Source organism: Mustela nigripes, chromosome 4, assembly GCF_022355385.1.
Source record: "Mustela nigripes isolate SB6536 chromosome 4, MUSNIG.SB6536, whole genome shotgun sequence".
In the NCBI taxonomy this organism is placed as follows: Eukaryota; Metazoa; Chordata; class Mammalia; order Carnivora; family Mustelidae; genus Mustela; species Mustela nigripes.
This window is the reverse complement of record NC_081560.1, coordinates 66,240,120-66,254,229: the sequence shown is the minus strand read 5'-3', so window position 1 is coordinate 66,254,229 and position 14,110 is coordinate 66,240,120. Positions and strand designations below refer to the sequence as shown.

At 33.8% G+C, this 14,110-nt stretch overlaps 1 protein-coding gene across 5 annotated transcripts in view; it reads left to right on the top strand.

Annotated features, from left to right (window-relative positions):
- C1GALT1 (core 1 synthase, glycoprotein-N-acetylgalactosamine 3-beta-galactosyltransferase 1) overlaps nucleotides 1–3,127 on the top strand; it is a 33,877-nt gene extending 30,750 nt beyond the window's left edge. For all 5 annotated transcript variants that reach the window (XM_059396805.1, XM_059396808.1, XM_059396809.1 and 2 more), the window contains one exon: nucleotides 2,735–3,127. In XM_059396805.1, coding sequence (XP_059252788.1) covers nucleotides 2,735–2,926 — 192 coding nt within the window. In that variant the 3' untranslated portion in view covers nucleotides 2,927–3,127. The remainder of the gene's footprint in view (nucleotides 1–2,734) is intronic.
- Nucleotides 3,128–14,110: the final 10,983 nt, after the last annotated feature.

Here is a 14,110-nt window from a genome sequence, read left to right as displayed (position 1 = left end):
ACATATGTACAGATATATACACATATATACACACATATCTACATATATATACATGTGCCCTTATGTGTGAAACTGCCTTTTTTGTAGGTCAGAAATGATCAAATAGGATTTATTCTCTTTTTCAATTCTGATTACATTAACTATAACCCATTTGAAACTTACTGATACATGGTCAAAATTGAGAGCTCCAGATTTTTCCAAATTGTTAACTGATCTTTCCAGTACCATTTTTTAACTAAGTCTTATTTTCAGTAGTGCTTTGAAATAATCTCCTTTATCATATACTGTAGCGTTACTTACAGTAGGGTTGGTATCTGGTATATCTGGTATTTCAGTTCTGTTCCATCATCCTATTTGATTTTGCCTCAGTACCATATTGTCTTGAACCCTGTAGCTTTACTGAATTTTGAAATTATTACTCTAAGTGTGTATATTCCTCTATTTTATATCTCTTTTTTTCAAATTGTTTTGGTAACACTAATGCCTTTATGTTAATGTATTTATCCATTCAGGGACAATAGATATCTTTGCCTGGGATTTTTAAATTTTATTTTAGGTCCCTTAGTAAAGCTTTATAGTTTTCTCCAGATTTTATTTCTTCTTAAGTATCTCCCTATGTTTTTAATATTTTTGTTACTATTTTAGTTGGGCTTTTTAAAAAGCTTTTTAACTGGTATATATGAAAGCTGTTGTTTCTTAAAAGCATCTTTAAAATTTGCCTCTGTTCCTAGATTCTCTATATCTGATGATTTTTTACTTGACTTTCTTGAGTTTAGGTAGTAGCCATTATTACATGCAAAGAGCTATTTTGTTTCTAATAGTTATAGCAGTTATCTTTTTATTGCTTATACATCTTAATAACAGTGTCCTGGTCATCTAGTAAAAAAACAGTAATGCCATAGAGTGAAACATAATGTAATAAATCTTATTAAAAATATTATTGCAGTATTTCAGGGTCATATGAAGTTGCTTTCAGAGAGGATCAGCAATTTAAAATTCACAGCTATTGGTCTAGTCTTTTAGTTTAACATGTACTGCCCAGTATAGTAGCCATTAGCTAGGTACGACTATTGAGTACTTGAAATATGGCTAGACCAAACTGAGATGTGCTGTCAGTATAAAATTCATTCCTGATTTTAAGAACTTACCACAAATAAAAAGAATGATTTCATTAATTTTAAAATATTGATTGCATATTGGAAAAAATAATATGGACTTACTCATTTGAAATATATTCAAATTAATTCCTTTTTTTTTTTAACTTTTAAAATGTGGCTTCTAGATTTTAAATGGCATCATGGGGCTCACATGTATCTATTGGATGGAGCTGGTTTGATGATCACAAGTTGACTTACCATTTTACTTTTCAGATTTGTTCCTATCCTTACATTGCCAAGGGTGCTAAGAAGTAGGCTCCAAATAATTTTCCAGTGCCTACACAGTTACCCAGAAACCCCAGATATCTGGGGTTTGTTTCAAAGGAAAGTTCAGAGAGAAGGCCAGAGAAGATGCAGTGGGTAATTCCCTGATAATTTTTTCTGCATTGTAAGCTACTTACTTCCAAACATGAATTATGTTCATACTAATTTAATAATAATTAAATGTTCATACTGAACATTCAATAATTCATGTTTGGAAGTAAGTAGCTTACAATGGGACCTTGTCTCTGGGACCTTGTCAGAATATCTTTCTTCTTGGGTCCTTGTAAAGATACTAGATAGAATCTGAAGTTTGGTTGGAGTCACCTGGGCGAAACATTCTGTAAATACCAAAATAACCTTCTAACTGTTTAGTTCTGGGGTCAGTTTTGTGTTTTCTTCTTCTTTTTTTTTAATGTTCTTGCTTTTTTTTTTTTCCTGTTGTGTTTTTTTAATTACCTTGTTTTTGTCTTTTTAAAAACCTATTCCAATACCAGCTCTGTTAGGAATCTGAGAATTATATTTCTGGACAAATGTTTCGCTCTGACTTACTTACTGAGGACCACCTAAATGTGATTATTTTGTCAATAATAATGTTGGCATTTATGGAGCATTTACTATAGGCCATGCTGGTTTCAAGCATTTTATATACATTATCTCCTTTAAGTAACCATCTTTTGCAGATGGGGAAATTGAAGCTTATAGAGGTTAAGTAACTTGCTAAAAGTCATACACTAGTAGGTAGAATTTGACCCTAGTGGACAAACTTTAGATTCAAACTAAGAGTTGACTCAGCACTTCCTCTCATAAATACTGCATTGTTTGGGTTGATGTGCAGATGAAGTATTTGGTTACACGTAATGGGCAAGGATTTTGTAGTCATTGAATGCTTCAAAGTTGTCTTTCTGAGGTTTGTCTTTCTGAGCCAGAAAGCTGTCTTTCTGAGCCAAGCAAAAAGGTAAGAGTGAGAGCATAGGAAGTTCAAAAGCAAAACTCGGAAATAGAGCATCGTTCTTTGTATAGCTGCCCCTTTCATTTGAAGAAGTCTCGAGAATTTTTTCAGTGAAAACATTATAGACTATGAGAGAAGATGATTTCAGGTAGATATATATTAGCAGTTTTCATGTTTAAGTCATGAAGAACTCTACAAACTCTTGCTTTCTTCCATAAGTCTAATAAATAGGTGCCTCTGCTTTACCTTGCCAACTTTGGTGCTCGGAATCTGTTAAAATTAATGTTTCCTTTATCAGTATGTAAATATTGTGTGTTAACTATATACTGTTTCTTAATGATGCCTGTTTCTGCTACTTTTTTAGGGTCCTGGTTGCTGTTCTGATCTTGCAGTTTCTTTTCACTATGTCGATCCTACAACTATGTATGAGTTAGAATACCTCGTTTATCATCTTCGTCCATATGGTTATTTATACAGATATCAACCTGCCTTACCTGAAAATATACGAAAAGAAGTAAGTCGAGATTACAAAAAAGAAGATCCAAAAGTAAAATGAGAACCCTTGAAAGAAAAACACAAATGAAGAGGTAAAATGTTTGGCATTGCACTGAAGAACTTCTGCATTTCTGATACAGAACACTGGAATCCCAGTGAGGAATTCTTTCTAAGTGAACATTCCATGTTAGAAATCTTTCATATGAATGACTGTAAACTGAAGCTTTAAGTGAGCTGTGAAGTCTGTTAAAATGTGTTTTGATACAGTAATATATATATGTAATATATATAAATATATATTATATATATATATGAAAAACTTGTGTTTTTAAAATGGTGGCCAGGTAGAGGGACTAGAAACGAGAATTTTGTTTTCTACTCTTGACCACATTTATTATTTTCACTGAGAAACTAGGACACTTAAATTTTCTAAAACTACACTGCACATATTAATAACACACGTGATGCTAAATAGGTCTGCCTTAAAGAAAATTTTAGGAGGAAATAGTGTTGCTTAATGTTATTCATAAACTCAAAACATGAGTTTATATTTGTAGTATGATATAAATGAACCAAACCCTTCCCCCTACACACACACTCACACATGCAGTTTTTGTCTAATGGAAATTTCCTGTGACTGTAATTGGCAGTATTTCTTCCAGACAAAGTAAAGTAAGAATGGCACTTGTCCTAAAGTGCATTAATAAAACCACATTTTGAAATTATATGGGCCTTTACTATATTATATACTTGGTTCTAATTAGTAATTAATGTTTTACTGAGTCCCTATTGTCTCTTTTCTAAATATGTTTATCCTTGAATACAGTTTTAATTATTAATATTTATTTACTCAAAGCATTAATAGCATTCTATAAACATGCATTTTAAAATATTTTGTTCCCAAATTTACCCATTGTTAATTGTGGGTAACCAATAAATAGTAAATTTAATGCTATTTGGGGATGCCTTTCTTAGATCAGTGCCACTCTCAGGAATTCGTGTCATTTTAAGTTGATTATTTAAAACTCTTTCCAACTACATAATTATAGTTCCTTTTGTTATCATCCTGTTGAGAGATGAGAATTTGTTTGTGCCTTTCATAACTTGTTTAAAGCAAAGTTTAGACATTCATTTTTAGGCTCTGAGGTGGCTATTAGTTGCACTGGCAAGTTAATTTGAATGTACAGTTTTCACCAGAGTTGATTAAAAATATTAGAGAAACAGAGTGCTTAAACAAAGTGAACTATGCCAGATATTAAAAGACCAAATACTTAATTCATGAATATCAGCCTGAATTTTGATGCTGACTTACTATTTTGGGGTGGTTTTTTGTTTGGTTGGTTATTGGTTGGTTGGTTTTGGTTTTGGTTTGCCAGTAGATAATTCTAACAGAGCAGAACACCCAATTCAACACTGTCATCAAAAATATGTTCGTAAATATTTCATTCTGATTTTAGTGACCTATTTAAAGCATTTCTGGAAGGAAAGAAAATTTTAAGCTTTGTTGTCTTTAGTAGTATTATTTGAGTGTATCATAAAATAATATTTTGCAGACTTTCTGTAAGATTACCTTAAATGTTACAAACGAGTTAAATTTTTTGTTTATCATTATGCTAATTTTACATGGCTAGTATGCCATTGAATCTGCTGCTTAGCTGAAGAGTTTATATTTATTGTGCCAAAACATGTCAAAATTATGATCTCTTTGGATGGTATATATTGAGAAGATGTTCTTGGTGACGATTAGTGGTAATTACGGATTACTTTGTCCTGTCCACACATTGAAAAGTCCCACCAGTTTTTAACTTAAATTGTCTTTTGTTGTTTTTGTGACACTGTTACCTGCCAGAAGTTCAAGGCATTCATTCTTTTCTTTGAACAACTCTTCATCTTGGTGTGAATATGAATTTATTTGCAGTCTATATATGCTACTTTCCAAAAAACCTTAAAATTTACTAATAGGAAATTAACATTTTGATGAATCCTGGGGTCTGGAGTCAGACTGCCTAGGTTTAAATTCTTGGTCTATCACTTACTAAGTTTTGTAACCTTGAGCAATTTACTTAATCTCCCTGTGCCTCAATTTTCTCATCTATAAGTTAGGGATGGTAATACTATCTACCTCACAGGATTTTTATGAGGATTAAATGAGTGAATATATGTACAACTTTTAGAATACTTGTCTGGCCCAGATTACGGAGCAATAAGTGTAAGGTTTTATAGAATGTAAATATTTGTTCTAAGCGAATGAAAATATCTACTTTATTCAATTAGATATTGAAGGAAATATTTCATACATTTCTTATAATAAGTAATAGCTAATTTTTATCTAATGCCTACTGTATGCCACATGGTGTGCTTTAGATATTCTTTGTACATTAGTGTTAATCTTCACAAATTGGGTATTCTTCCTATATTGTAGTTGAGAAAACTGAGGCTCAGAGAATTAAAGTAATTTTTTCACTGTCATAGAGCAAGTAAGTAACAGAGCCAGGATTTATGCTCCAAGTCTGTGTGTTCTTTGTACCATGTTAGCCTTGAGGTTAGTCATTTAGCACTATTTCTTTCCATTTTTACTTATTAACATGTGTGATATGATACATCAGTCAGTAACAGACAAATTAACCAGCCAGATTGTCATAGTAGCTCTCAAATAGTCATTCTTCTATACTTGCCCGGGAGCTTGTTAAAATGAGGATTTCAAGACTCTGGTCTCAGAAATTCTGATTCTAGCATGGGGCTCAGTACTGTACTTTCTTACTAGATTCCCTAGGTCAGTGGTTCTCGATGTGTTGTTATCCCCAACTAGCAGTATTTGCATCATCTGGGAACTTGAAATGCAACCTCTCTGGGACCCCCACCCCAGACTTCCTGGGGAGTCAGAAACTCCAAGAGAAGCTAGCAGCTGTGTTTAAACAAGCCCTCCTGGTGAGTGAGTCCTATTCATTCTAGTTTGGGAACCAAGAGTTGGGTGATTCTGATGCCATTAATCCTTGGAATGTGCTGAAGATTTATTGCTCCTTAAGTAGGGTATCTTTCAAAGATTTAGATGAAGCATGTTTTAAATCTGTGTCATCCAAGATCATACTGTATTAAATGTGAGAGACTTTAAAGATAACATTCATTTTTTGACGAAATTCTTTAGCTTCTTCAGATTGACTAATACCAGGGCCCACAATAACATCTGTCATTCTCCAAGTTTAGTAATTTCACAGTTGGGGCAGGAAGAGTTTATTAGGTACTAGTAAATACATAAAATTCATTAAAAGCATAACTAAATGAGCATCCTCACTTGTTAGTAAAAAAAAAAAAATAATTCCAATTGTAAGCAAAAAAACTTTAAATGGGGGTAGCAAAATACTACTTTATAATATGCAGATGTTTTTCTGCTAATTCGTGCTATCAAAATTTCATCACTTTCAAGAATCAGTTGACTGTCCTATATGACCTAGTACAGCAAAAAATTCTCCAAGTATTCGGTAGAGCACATATAAGCAGATTTCATGATGATCACTTTGTCATTTGGATAAATGATTTTAGTGTGGTCTCAAAACATAAGGCTTTTGCTATCTTTATGTTTCCCAATAACAGTATACTTATATTTCAAATGGGAAGTTCATAGGTGATACAAAGCAGATTTTTGTCCCAGAGTTCAATTATTTGTTTTATCTTAAATTTCAGAGGAATTTTTGTTACTGTAAGATGATTCAAAATAAAGTACTGGCCAGTTTTTAAAATTCTTTGAAATACGGTAGTTGTATTTGAGCATTAAATTTGTTAACTGATAATTTTCATAAATGTTTCTTGAGTATTAATTTTTCACTTCCTCGAGCCTATCGAACTATAGTATTTCTGGATTGAGACTTGAAAAAAATGCCTCACTTTATGATTAGATCAAATCTGTCCTTTTGTTCCTCATTTAAATTTTCAGTTCGTTAGAGTATTTTGTCTTTGACAATTTCTTCTTCTTTGTATTTGTTGCCCTCTATTTTCTTTACAACTAATTTCCATTTCTTAACTACTTTAATGCTGCCTTTGCAATGTTAATTTGGCTGTAGTGATTAGAATTTGTATCACTTACTAATAATTTTATACCTATTAACTTTACATTTCCCTAGGAGATTGAAAGAAAAAAATCTAAGAATAATGCTTGCTGGCTCTCAGGATACTTGCCCTAGTTAAAAGTCTACAGTTTTAAACTAGTTCTATATATACAATTACTAAATGAATTCAAGTTATTTGGATTCCATTCCCTCAACCCCCTTTTCTCAAAAACAAACCAAAAAACTCATTTGTCTCATTTCTCTACTATAGGCCTAACAGAAACATTCTTACGCAATCTGGGGGACAACCTGTTGTTTATTATATGCGAAATGTAACCTCTCTTGATTTAAAAATATGACTTATGTTTATATATTGGAGTTGAAATAGAAGTTTTAATACAGATTAGAGCAAAAACTTCACAAATTCTCCCTAGAGAAATCAGCTCTAAAACTAGCTTCAGAAGTGAACAGTGCTCTGTTTCAACCCCTTTTACCTCTAGTTTTTATCAGTTCAGTTTAAATAACTTTGCAGGGCCCTACCAATTAATAATCCATATAAAGTATATAGTAGAGGGAAACTAATCTTACTGCTAAGCAGTGTGTTATATTACACAGTGAATATTTGTGTTTTGGAATTTTGAAATTATGTAAGGTTATAGTATTATGAATGGTTTAAAAATGTGTGGTGACTTGCTTATTTTAAGTGATCCACCAATAAGTCAGAAAAAAATGTATTTTTAAATATGTTTTTTAAAGTGCCTTTTGAACATTTTTAAACAATGGATTTAAACAACCACATAAAATAAATTACCATGTTTAAAGCTGTTTTATCTGATTATTTTTAACTGTTGTAAGAATTGTGGGAAACACTAAAGGGGTAGTTTTGGGGTTACTTTACCAAAAATACTAATTTAAATTATTTTCTCATCAAAGTTATTCAGTTTGAATAGGCTTGAGTAATTTTTGCAGCAGTGTGTATTATTTGTCTTTAAAGCAGCAAAATACTCTACCTCTGATTTAGAATAATAACCTTAAAAAAATTAGGTCATCCAGGTAAGTGTATGTATGTATATATGGGTCGGGGGAGATGGTTTTCTATTTCTTGGTATATTTTGATCTATCATGTACACTGGAATTCATTTATTCAACTAATTATTCAAATAATATTCAAATAATGCCTAGTATCTACTAAAATACAGTGGTGAGCAATACCTATAGGATCTCTGTTCTCATAGAGCTTTAACTCTATAGCTAGACAATAAACAAGTTAATAATAGATGAATGAACAAGATCTCAGAGAATGGTGTTAGGAAAAGAAAACAAGGATTTGATAGAGCAATTTTCTGGGTAGAGTGTCAAGGAAGACCCCTGAGGAGATAGTATTTGAACTGAGGCCTGATGACAGACATTTTCTTATTCAACAAAGTAATCTCATTATTTATGAGATTCTTTGCCCCTATTATGTAAAAAATAATTATTATTTTCCACCTTTGCTTAATTATGCTCTGGGCATATGTAAAGACTCAGTGAAATGCAATTTATATGCCATGAACTTTGTGGTTTTAGGTATATTTCATCCAGAGCTCAGGTCTATCTATTGATATTAGATTGGTCTGGTGCTTTTAAGATATGAATAAAAACTGACCTACCTCTTCCTTAAGCAGATAATTCCAGATGTTCATAAATTCTTTGAGTCTAACCTGTCTACCTCAATTTTCAGTCACATGTCACCCAATATATTCCTTATTAGTTCATATGTACATGTATGCGTGTATATGTATATATACACACATACATATATACACTGTCGTTTGGATTCACCAGTTTTAGAAAAGTTGAGGAAATGAATGCCACTTCATGTTGTTTTAGTAGTAGAGTTGTACAATTTAATATATTCAGATAGCCCCATGTTGTCCAATTAATTGTATTTAGTTGCACTGCTAATTGGTAAATCATTTGAGAAGAGACTGATTTACCTAAATACATACAGATTCACTAGTACCTATTTTAAGTTTTCCAAAAGTATAATCCTGGAAAGAATACAGAATTATTGCTTAATTTATTTTCTACTAAATGGCTCGACCTCAAACATATTTTATTTCAGCTCTAATAATGCTGACGATATAGATTATCCAAATAGAAATTCCTATAGTGTTTAAGACCGAACATTTAAGAACTAAAGTTCAGCAACATTGGCATTCTCCAGATAAATCTATCAGTATTAATAAAATATGGAAGTAAACTGTTTTGTCATGAGTTTGTTACTCATTATTGAATGTATTGCTATCTACAACTTTAAATATGTTAGTTCTTAAAGCCATACTTGTGTTGTATCATTTTTTCTGCCTAAAGAACTACCAGGTGGGGTGTGCCTGGGTGGCTCAGTCATTAAGCGTCTGCCTTTGGCTCAGGTCATGATCCCAGGGTCCTGAGATCTAGCCCCACATCAGGCTCCCTGCTGGGCAGGAAGCCTGCTTCTCCCTCTCCCACTTTCCCTTTTTTGTGTTCCTTTTCCCACTCTGTCTCTGCCAAATAAATAAAATCTTTAAAAAAAAAAGAGAGAGAGAACCACCAGGTGTTTGTACTAGCTAGTGCTTCTCATTCTGTTATTGATAGCTTTTTTTTCAGGACTGAAGATTTGTGCGGGGCATTTCTACTCTTTCTGTCTTATTATATTGCCCCTGTATAGTGCAGTTGAATATAGTCACTTTTCTTCCAATAATGAAATACTCGTCTTTTTTATGAAATTCAGCCCTAGAACTTAAGCTATTTGGGTTTTCTAATGAATGTCTAGTGACAGGTTAACAGTACTTGGTCATTTGTAGAATTGCTAGAGGATGTGCTATTATAAAACTAATTTGAGTGGCAATGTCTTAGACTTAACAAGTCATCAGGTTTTGACTTTTGTCAGCTTCAAATCTTTTTACATAGAACTCACTCCAAACCACATTGTCTTTCCTCTATTTCTAGAATACCAGAATTATACTCCTGGTAGCATTTAGGTTGAATTTCACTTTCTTTTCATTTTGTTGTTAGACTGTTGAAAGTTGGTGATAAAATCCAGAAAGTAGTTTGAAAGAGAATAATGATTCACTCCTTCCTTTAGTTCTATGCAAGACTGTCTTCCGTGTATTTGTACTGTTCAGTGCTGTGTGTGTCAGAGATACAGGAACAGGAAGGTATGGTTATTTTAATAGTTGGATTTTTCTTTAATCAAAATACTAAATCTTAATTTTTCATGCTTTTTAGGTATATAAAAAGTAATTTTATTCAACAAAGTAATTTTATTCTTTGAGGTGAAGGTAGCTATGTGCTTAGAATAAGAAGACATGAAAATGATTTATTATTTTTAAAATAATTTATATAGGGATGGCTGGGTGGCTCAATCAGTTAAACCTCTGCCTCTTGGTTTTGCTTGGTTTGGGCTCAGGTTATGATCTCAGGGTTGTGGAATCGAGTGCCACCTTGACTCCCTGCTCAGCTGGGAGTCTGCTTGAGATTCTCACCTTCTCCCTCTGCCCCTCCCCTTACTCATGCACCTCTCTCTCAAATAAATAAATCCTTTTTTTTAAAGTTTTAAAAATAATTTTTTACTGACCTATTTGCCTGGTTACAGAAGCAGAAAAGAAAAGGGGAAATAATTGAATCACCTATATTTTCTTAATGATCCTAAATTAGACATGTAGCTAGCTATCTGGAATCCTAAAGTAATCATGCTCTTTGGTGTTTTTTCTCACTTGAAAGTTTCAATATTTACCAGGTTAGACCTTCATTTTATGTTTTATTGTCTTTAGACCCTCTCAGACTACTAACTCTTCAGATTTACCAAATGGAAAACTGGTGTTCAGAAGTCAAATGACTCAGAACAAGTGAAGCAGAATTTAGTGGTGAAGTTGAACCTGAATCTGAAGTTTGAAAACATGTTAAGATCCAGTCTTCTTTATAATATACTGACTTAGAAGGTAGAAAGACAAAAAAACTGCTGGGTGAACATAGTTTTAATTTAAGATCACCAATGACTTCATTTAGTGCTAATCAGATTATCTCATAATGTAAAATAGTGCTTATTAAAGAATATTAAAAGAATTTTTGCTGTATATTAAATAGCAGAAATTTGTCTTACTAATTCAGTAGTCATTTCAAATCCAAAACTTAACAGTGTATTTTCTAAATTTACTATTTGGTAACTAGATAACTACATAGAATTACTTAAAACTCACTTGTCAGGGTATCTTTAAAAGGGTTTTCTTTTTCCCCCTTTGCATCTAAAACTTTTGATGTAAAATTACCCGAACTTCCTGTTACTACTAAAACTGAAATAAATGAAGCAAGAGAAATAGAAGCAGTGAAAATGTGAAGCAGGCACTTTACCCAAAAGCACAGTTATTTACCTCAGTGAGATTATTTTTTTAAAGAAGTTAGAGTAGGTTGGTTTCCTTTGACACCCGATTTTCTCCAGACTCCACCTTATGTGACAGGATGGTAGTGGTTTCCTCCCTCAGTTATTGTTCCTCTTAAACCTAAGAATTTAACATGACATATCATGTTAAAATTAGAAGTCTTGTTTACTACTTCTTTCTCCTCTCCCACAGATAATTCTCCTAAGATTCAACCCACGCTCTGTACACAAAAGGTCAGCAAATAGTTGATTTATTTAATTGACTTAAATATATCAAAATCCTACCCAGAATCCCAGGGTGTGGTGATGGAGACGTCAAATCTCTTATTACCCTAATCTCATTTTTCATATGAGAAATAATGACAGAAACAATCTGACAAATAATAATGAGACTTCTAGAGCCAAGGGTGATTGCAGTTAAATCTTGGCTTTTCCTGACACTTTAGAGCTATCTTCTAGGAATGCTTGCCCTCCCCTGTTAACAAAACACGGAACAAAACTCCTTCTTCGGGGACCTCACTCTTCATTTCGTTCAACAGTTTGGATAGAAAAGGGAGCTCTGTACCTTGAGGCAACACAAGTGTTTGAATGACCCTGTTTCCTACCACAGGAAAAGGTCAGTAATTTTGATTCACAGCTCTTTTTCTGCTTCAGTATTTTAGCCCTGAGTACAGGTAATTAAAGAGTAATTTTACTTCACTTATGTATTGTGATCCCGAAATTTCTTTCCCACTGAATAAAATTTAACTCTCTGCTAAACATGTAAAATGGGTGAAGGTTACCATTAGACAAGTGGGAACAGATCAGCCCCCTGCTCTGTACCACCAGTGAGGATTTGGACACACTTCCTACGTTTGGACTCTCAACAGAAGAACAAAACCTTCAGTAATGAGTGAAGGATTGTGCTGTCAATCACTGTGAAGGGAGGACTGGCCTGGTACAGGGAAGCTTGAGGTAGACTTCTGTCTTGAGAGGAGTGGTGTGTAGTTAAGCCTTTTGCCTAGACTCTCAGTAGCCCTTCCTTCATTTTCTTTCCCTTCAAGACCAATTCTTGGATTCATAGGAATGACTATTTTTACCCCCCAGGTACCGTGCTGGCCCTAGGGTTGCAGAGAGGAAAAGATACAGTCTTGCCACTGGGGAATTCAGTGTTTGGGGAACACTCCTCTTACTTAACTGTAACAGAACTGATGACAGTCTTCAAATATATCAAGCCAAAATGGGCAGTGAAGGCTAAAGGACTTAAGGAGCAAAACTCAGGCAACAGATGCCCATTTACTGAGATAAAGCCCTGCCAGGGGCACTACCCAGGGCAAAGAAAGTTGCCTTTTGGAGGCTTTTTATGAGATTAGAATTTGAGAAAGATCTCCCAGTAACTTCTGTAGTGAAAAGTTTTGTTGGTAGTACTTGCTCACTTAAGCCCGTCTATTGAGTTTTTGGTTTCATTTATCAAATATTTCAGTTCTAGAATTTCCATTTGGTTATACTGTATAATTTCAAGGTCTCTGCAAACGTTCCCAGTCTTGTTACTTTACGTCTTAAATATAGTAAGCATAGATGTTATAGAATCTGTCTTTTACCCCCATTATCTGGACTACCACCACCACCACCGTGGCTTTATTTCTGTCAGTCACTTCTTTTGGTATTATTCAGTTACATTTTCTTCTTATTTTTTTAGTACCATCTTCGTCAGAAACATCACACTTCTTTGTAGTCTTTTTGAATAGGACAGATGAATCTGTATCTCACCTTGCAGAAACCATAAAAATCTATGCTATCCTGAAGTCCTCCAGTGGCAATAGAGTCTGTGAAACTGTCAACCCAAGAATCCCACTCACCTGCTGACTGGCCTCCTACTGAAGTGAAGAAGTTACACAGAAAGGTCAGCCAGTGATGACCCTCAGAGAACAGAACGAGAGAGGAGCCCACTCTGATTCCTGTGATGTATAATATCCACCTTGTACTGACTAGGATTCAGCCTAATCAAATCTCTTCATTTTAGACAATCAAGGATTAGCAAAACCTGCATGGTCTTAAAAGGATAAACTTGTATTTAATTCCTTAATGGCCATACTTAAGTGAGGGCTCCATGAACTCATTGTAGAGAACAAGTACTAAGGCAGTAGCTTGCCTTTTTTGAGCATTTTTGAGTCTTAGAAGCAAGCTAGGCACTGTATGCTTAGCTGACCTAAATTCATGAAAAGCCAGATTTGGAGAAACTTCCAAGTTTTCATCTAGATAGTAAAAGCTAAGGGTTGGACCCTGTGCACTTCTGAACAGATACTATCTCAGCTCTAAAGGAGTTTCTAAAGTTAAGTAGAAGTCTGCAAGTTCTCAAATTTTGAAGTCAAGTCTTAAAATACAGAATAAGCTCCAGGTCTGGGCTTTTCTTGCTGGAGTTAGAACCTTGATGTTGTATCTCTAAGAACACCCTCAAACAGTTAATGGGCTGAGACACCCTCACACCAACAAATCAATAGTAGTGTGACATATTGCACGTGGGGAATAAGCACAGACACTTTGACTATACTAACTTTGATTTTGGATATTAAAGCCACATGCCTAATAGCATTTCTGTCTGATAGCAGAGTAGGTTGGAATTAACTGCTATTCTCCAACTCATCTGTTCACCATCCTGGTCTTGATCCTAGAGTAGGGAGATAAATTGAGAGCAAAAAGTGAAGTTACTAGTTCAATTTTATGAGCATTATATTAAGTTACATCCAAGAGACAATCTTACATGAAGAGATGTTAAGAATAAAAACAGACTTGGGGAAAGGTTGAATTACATATTTAGTTGAAA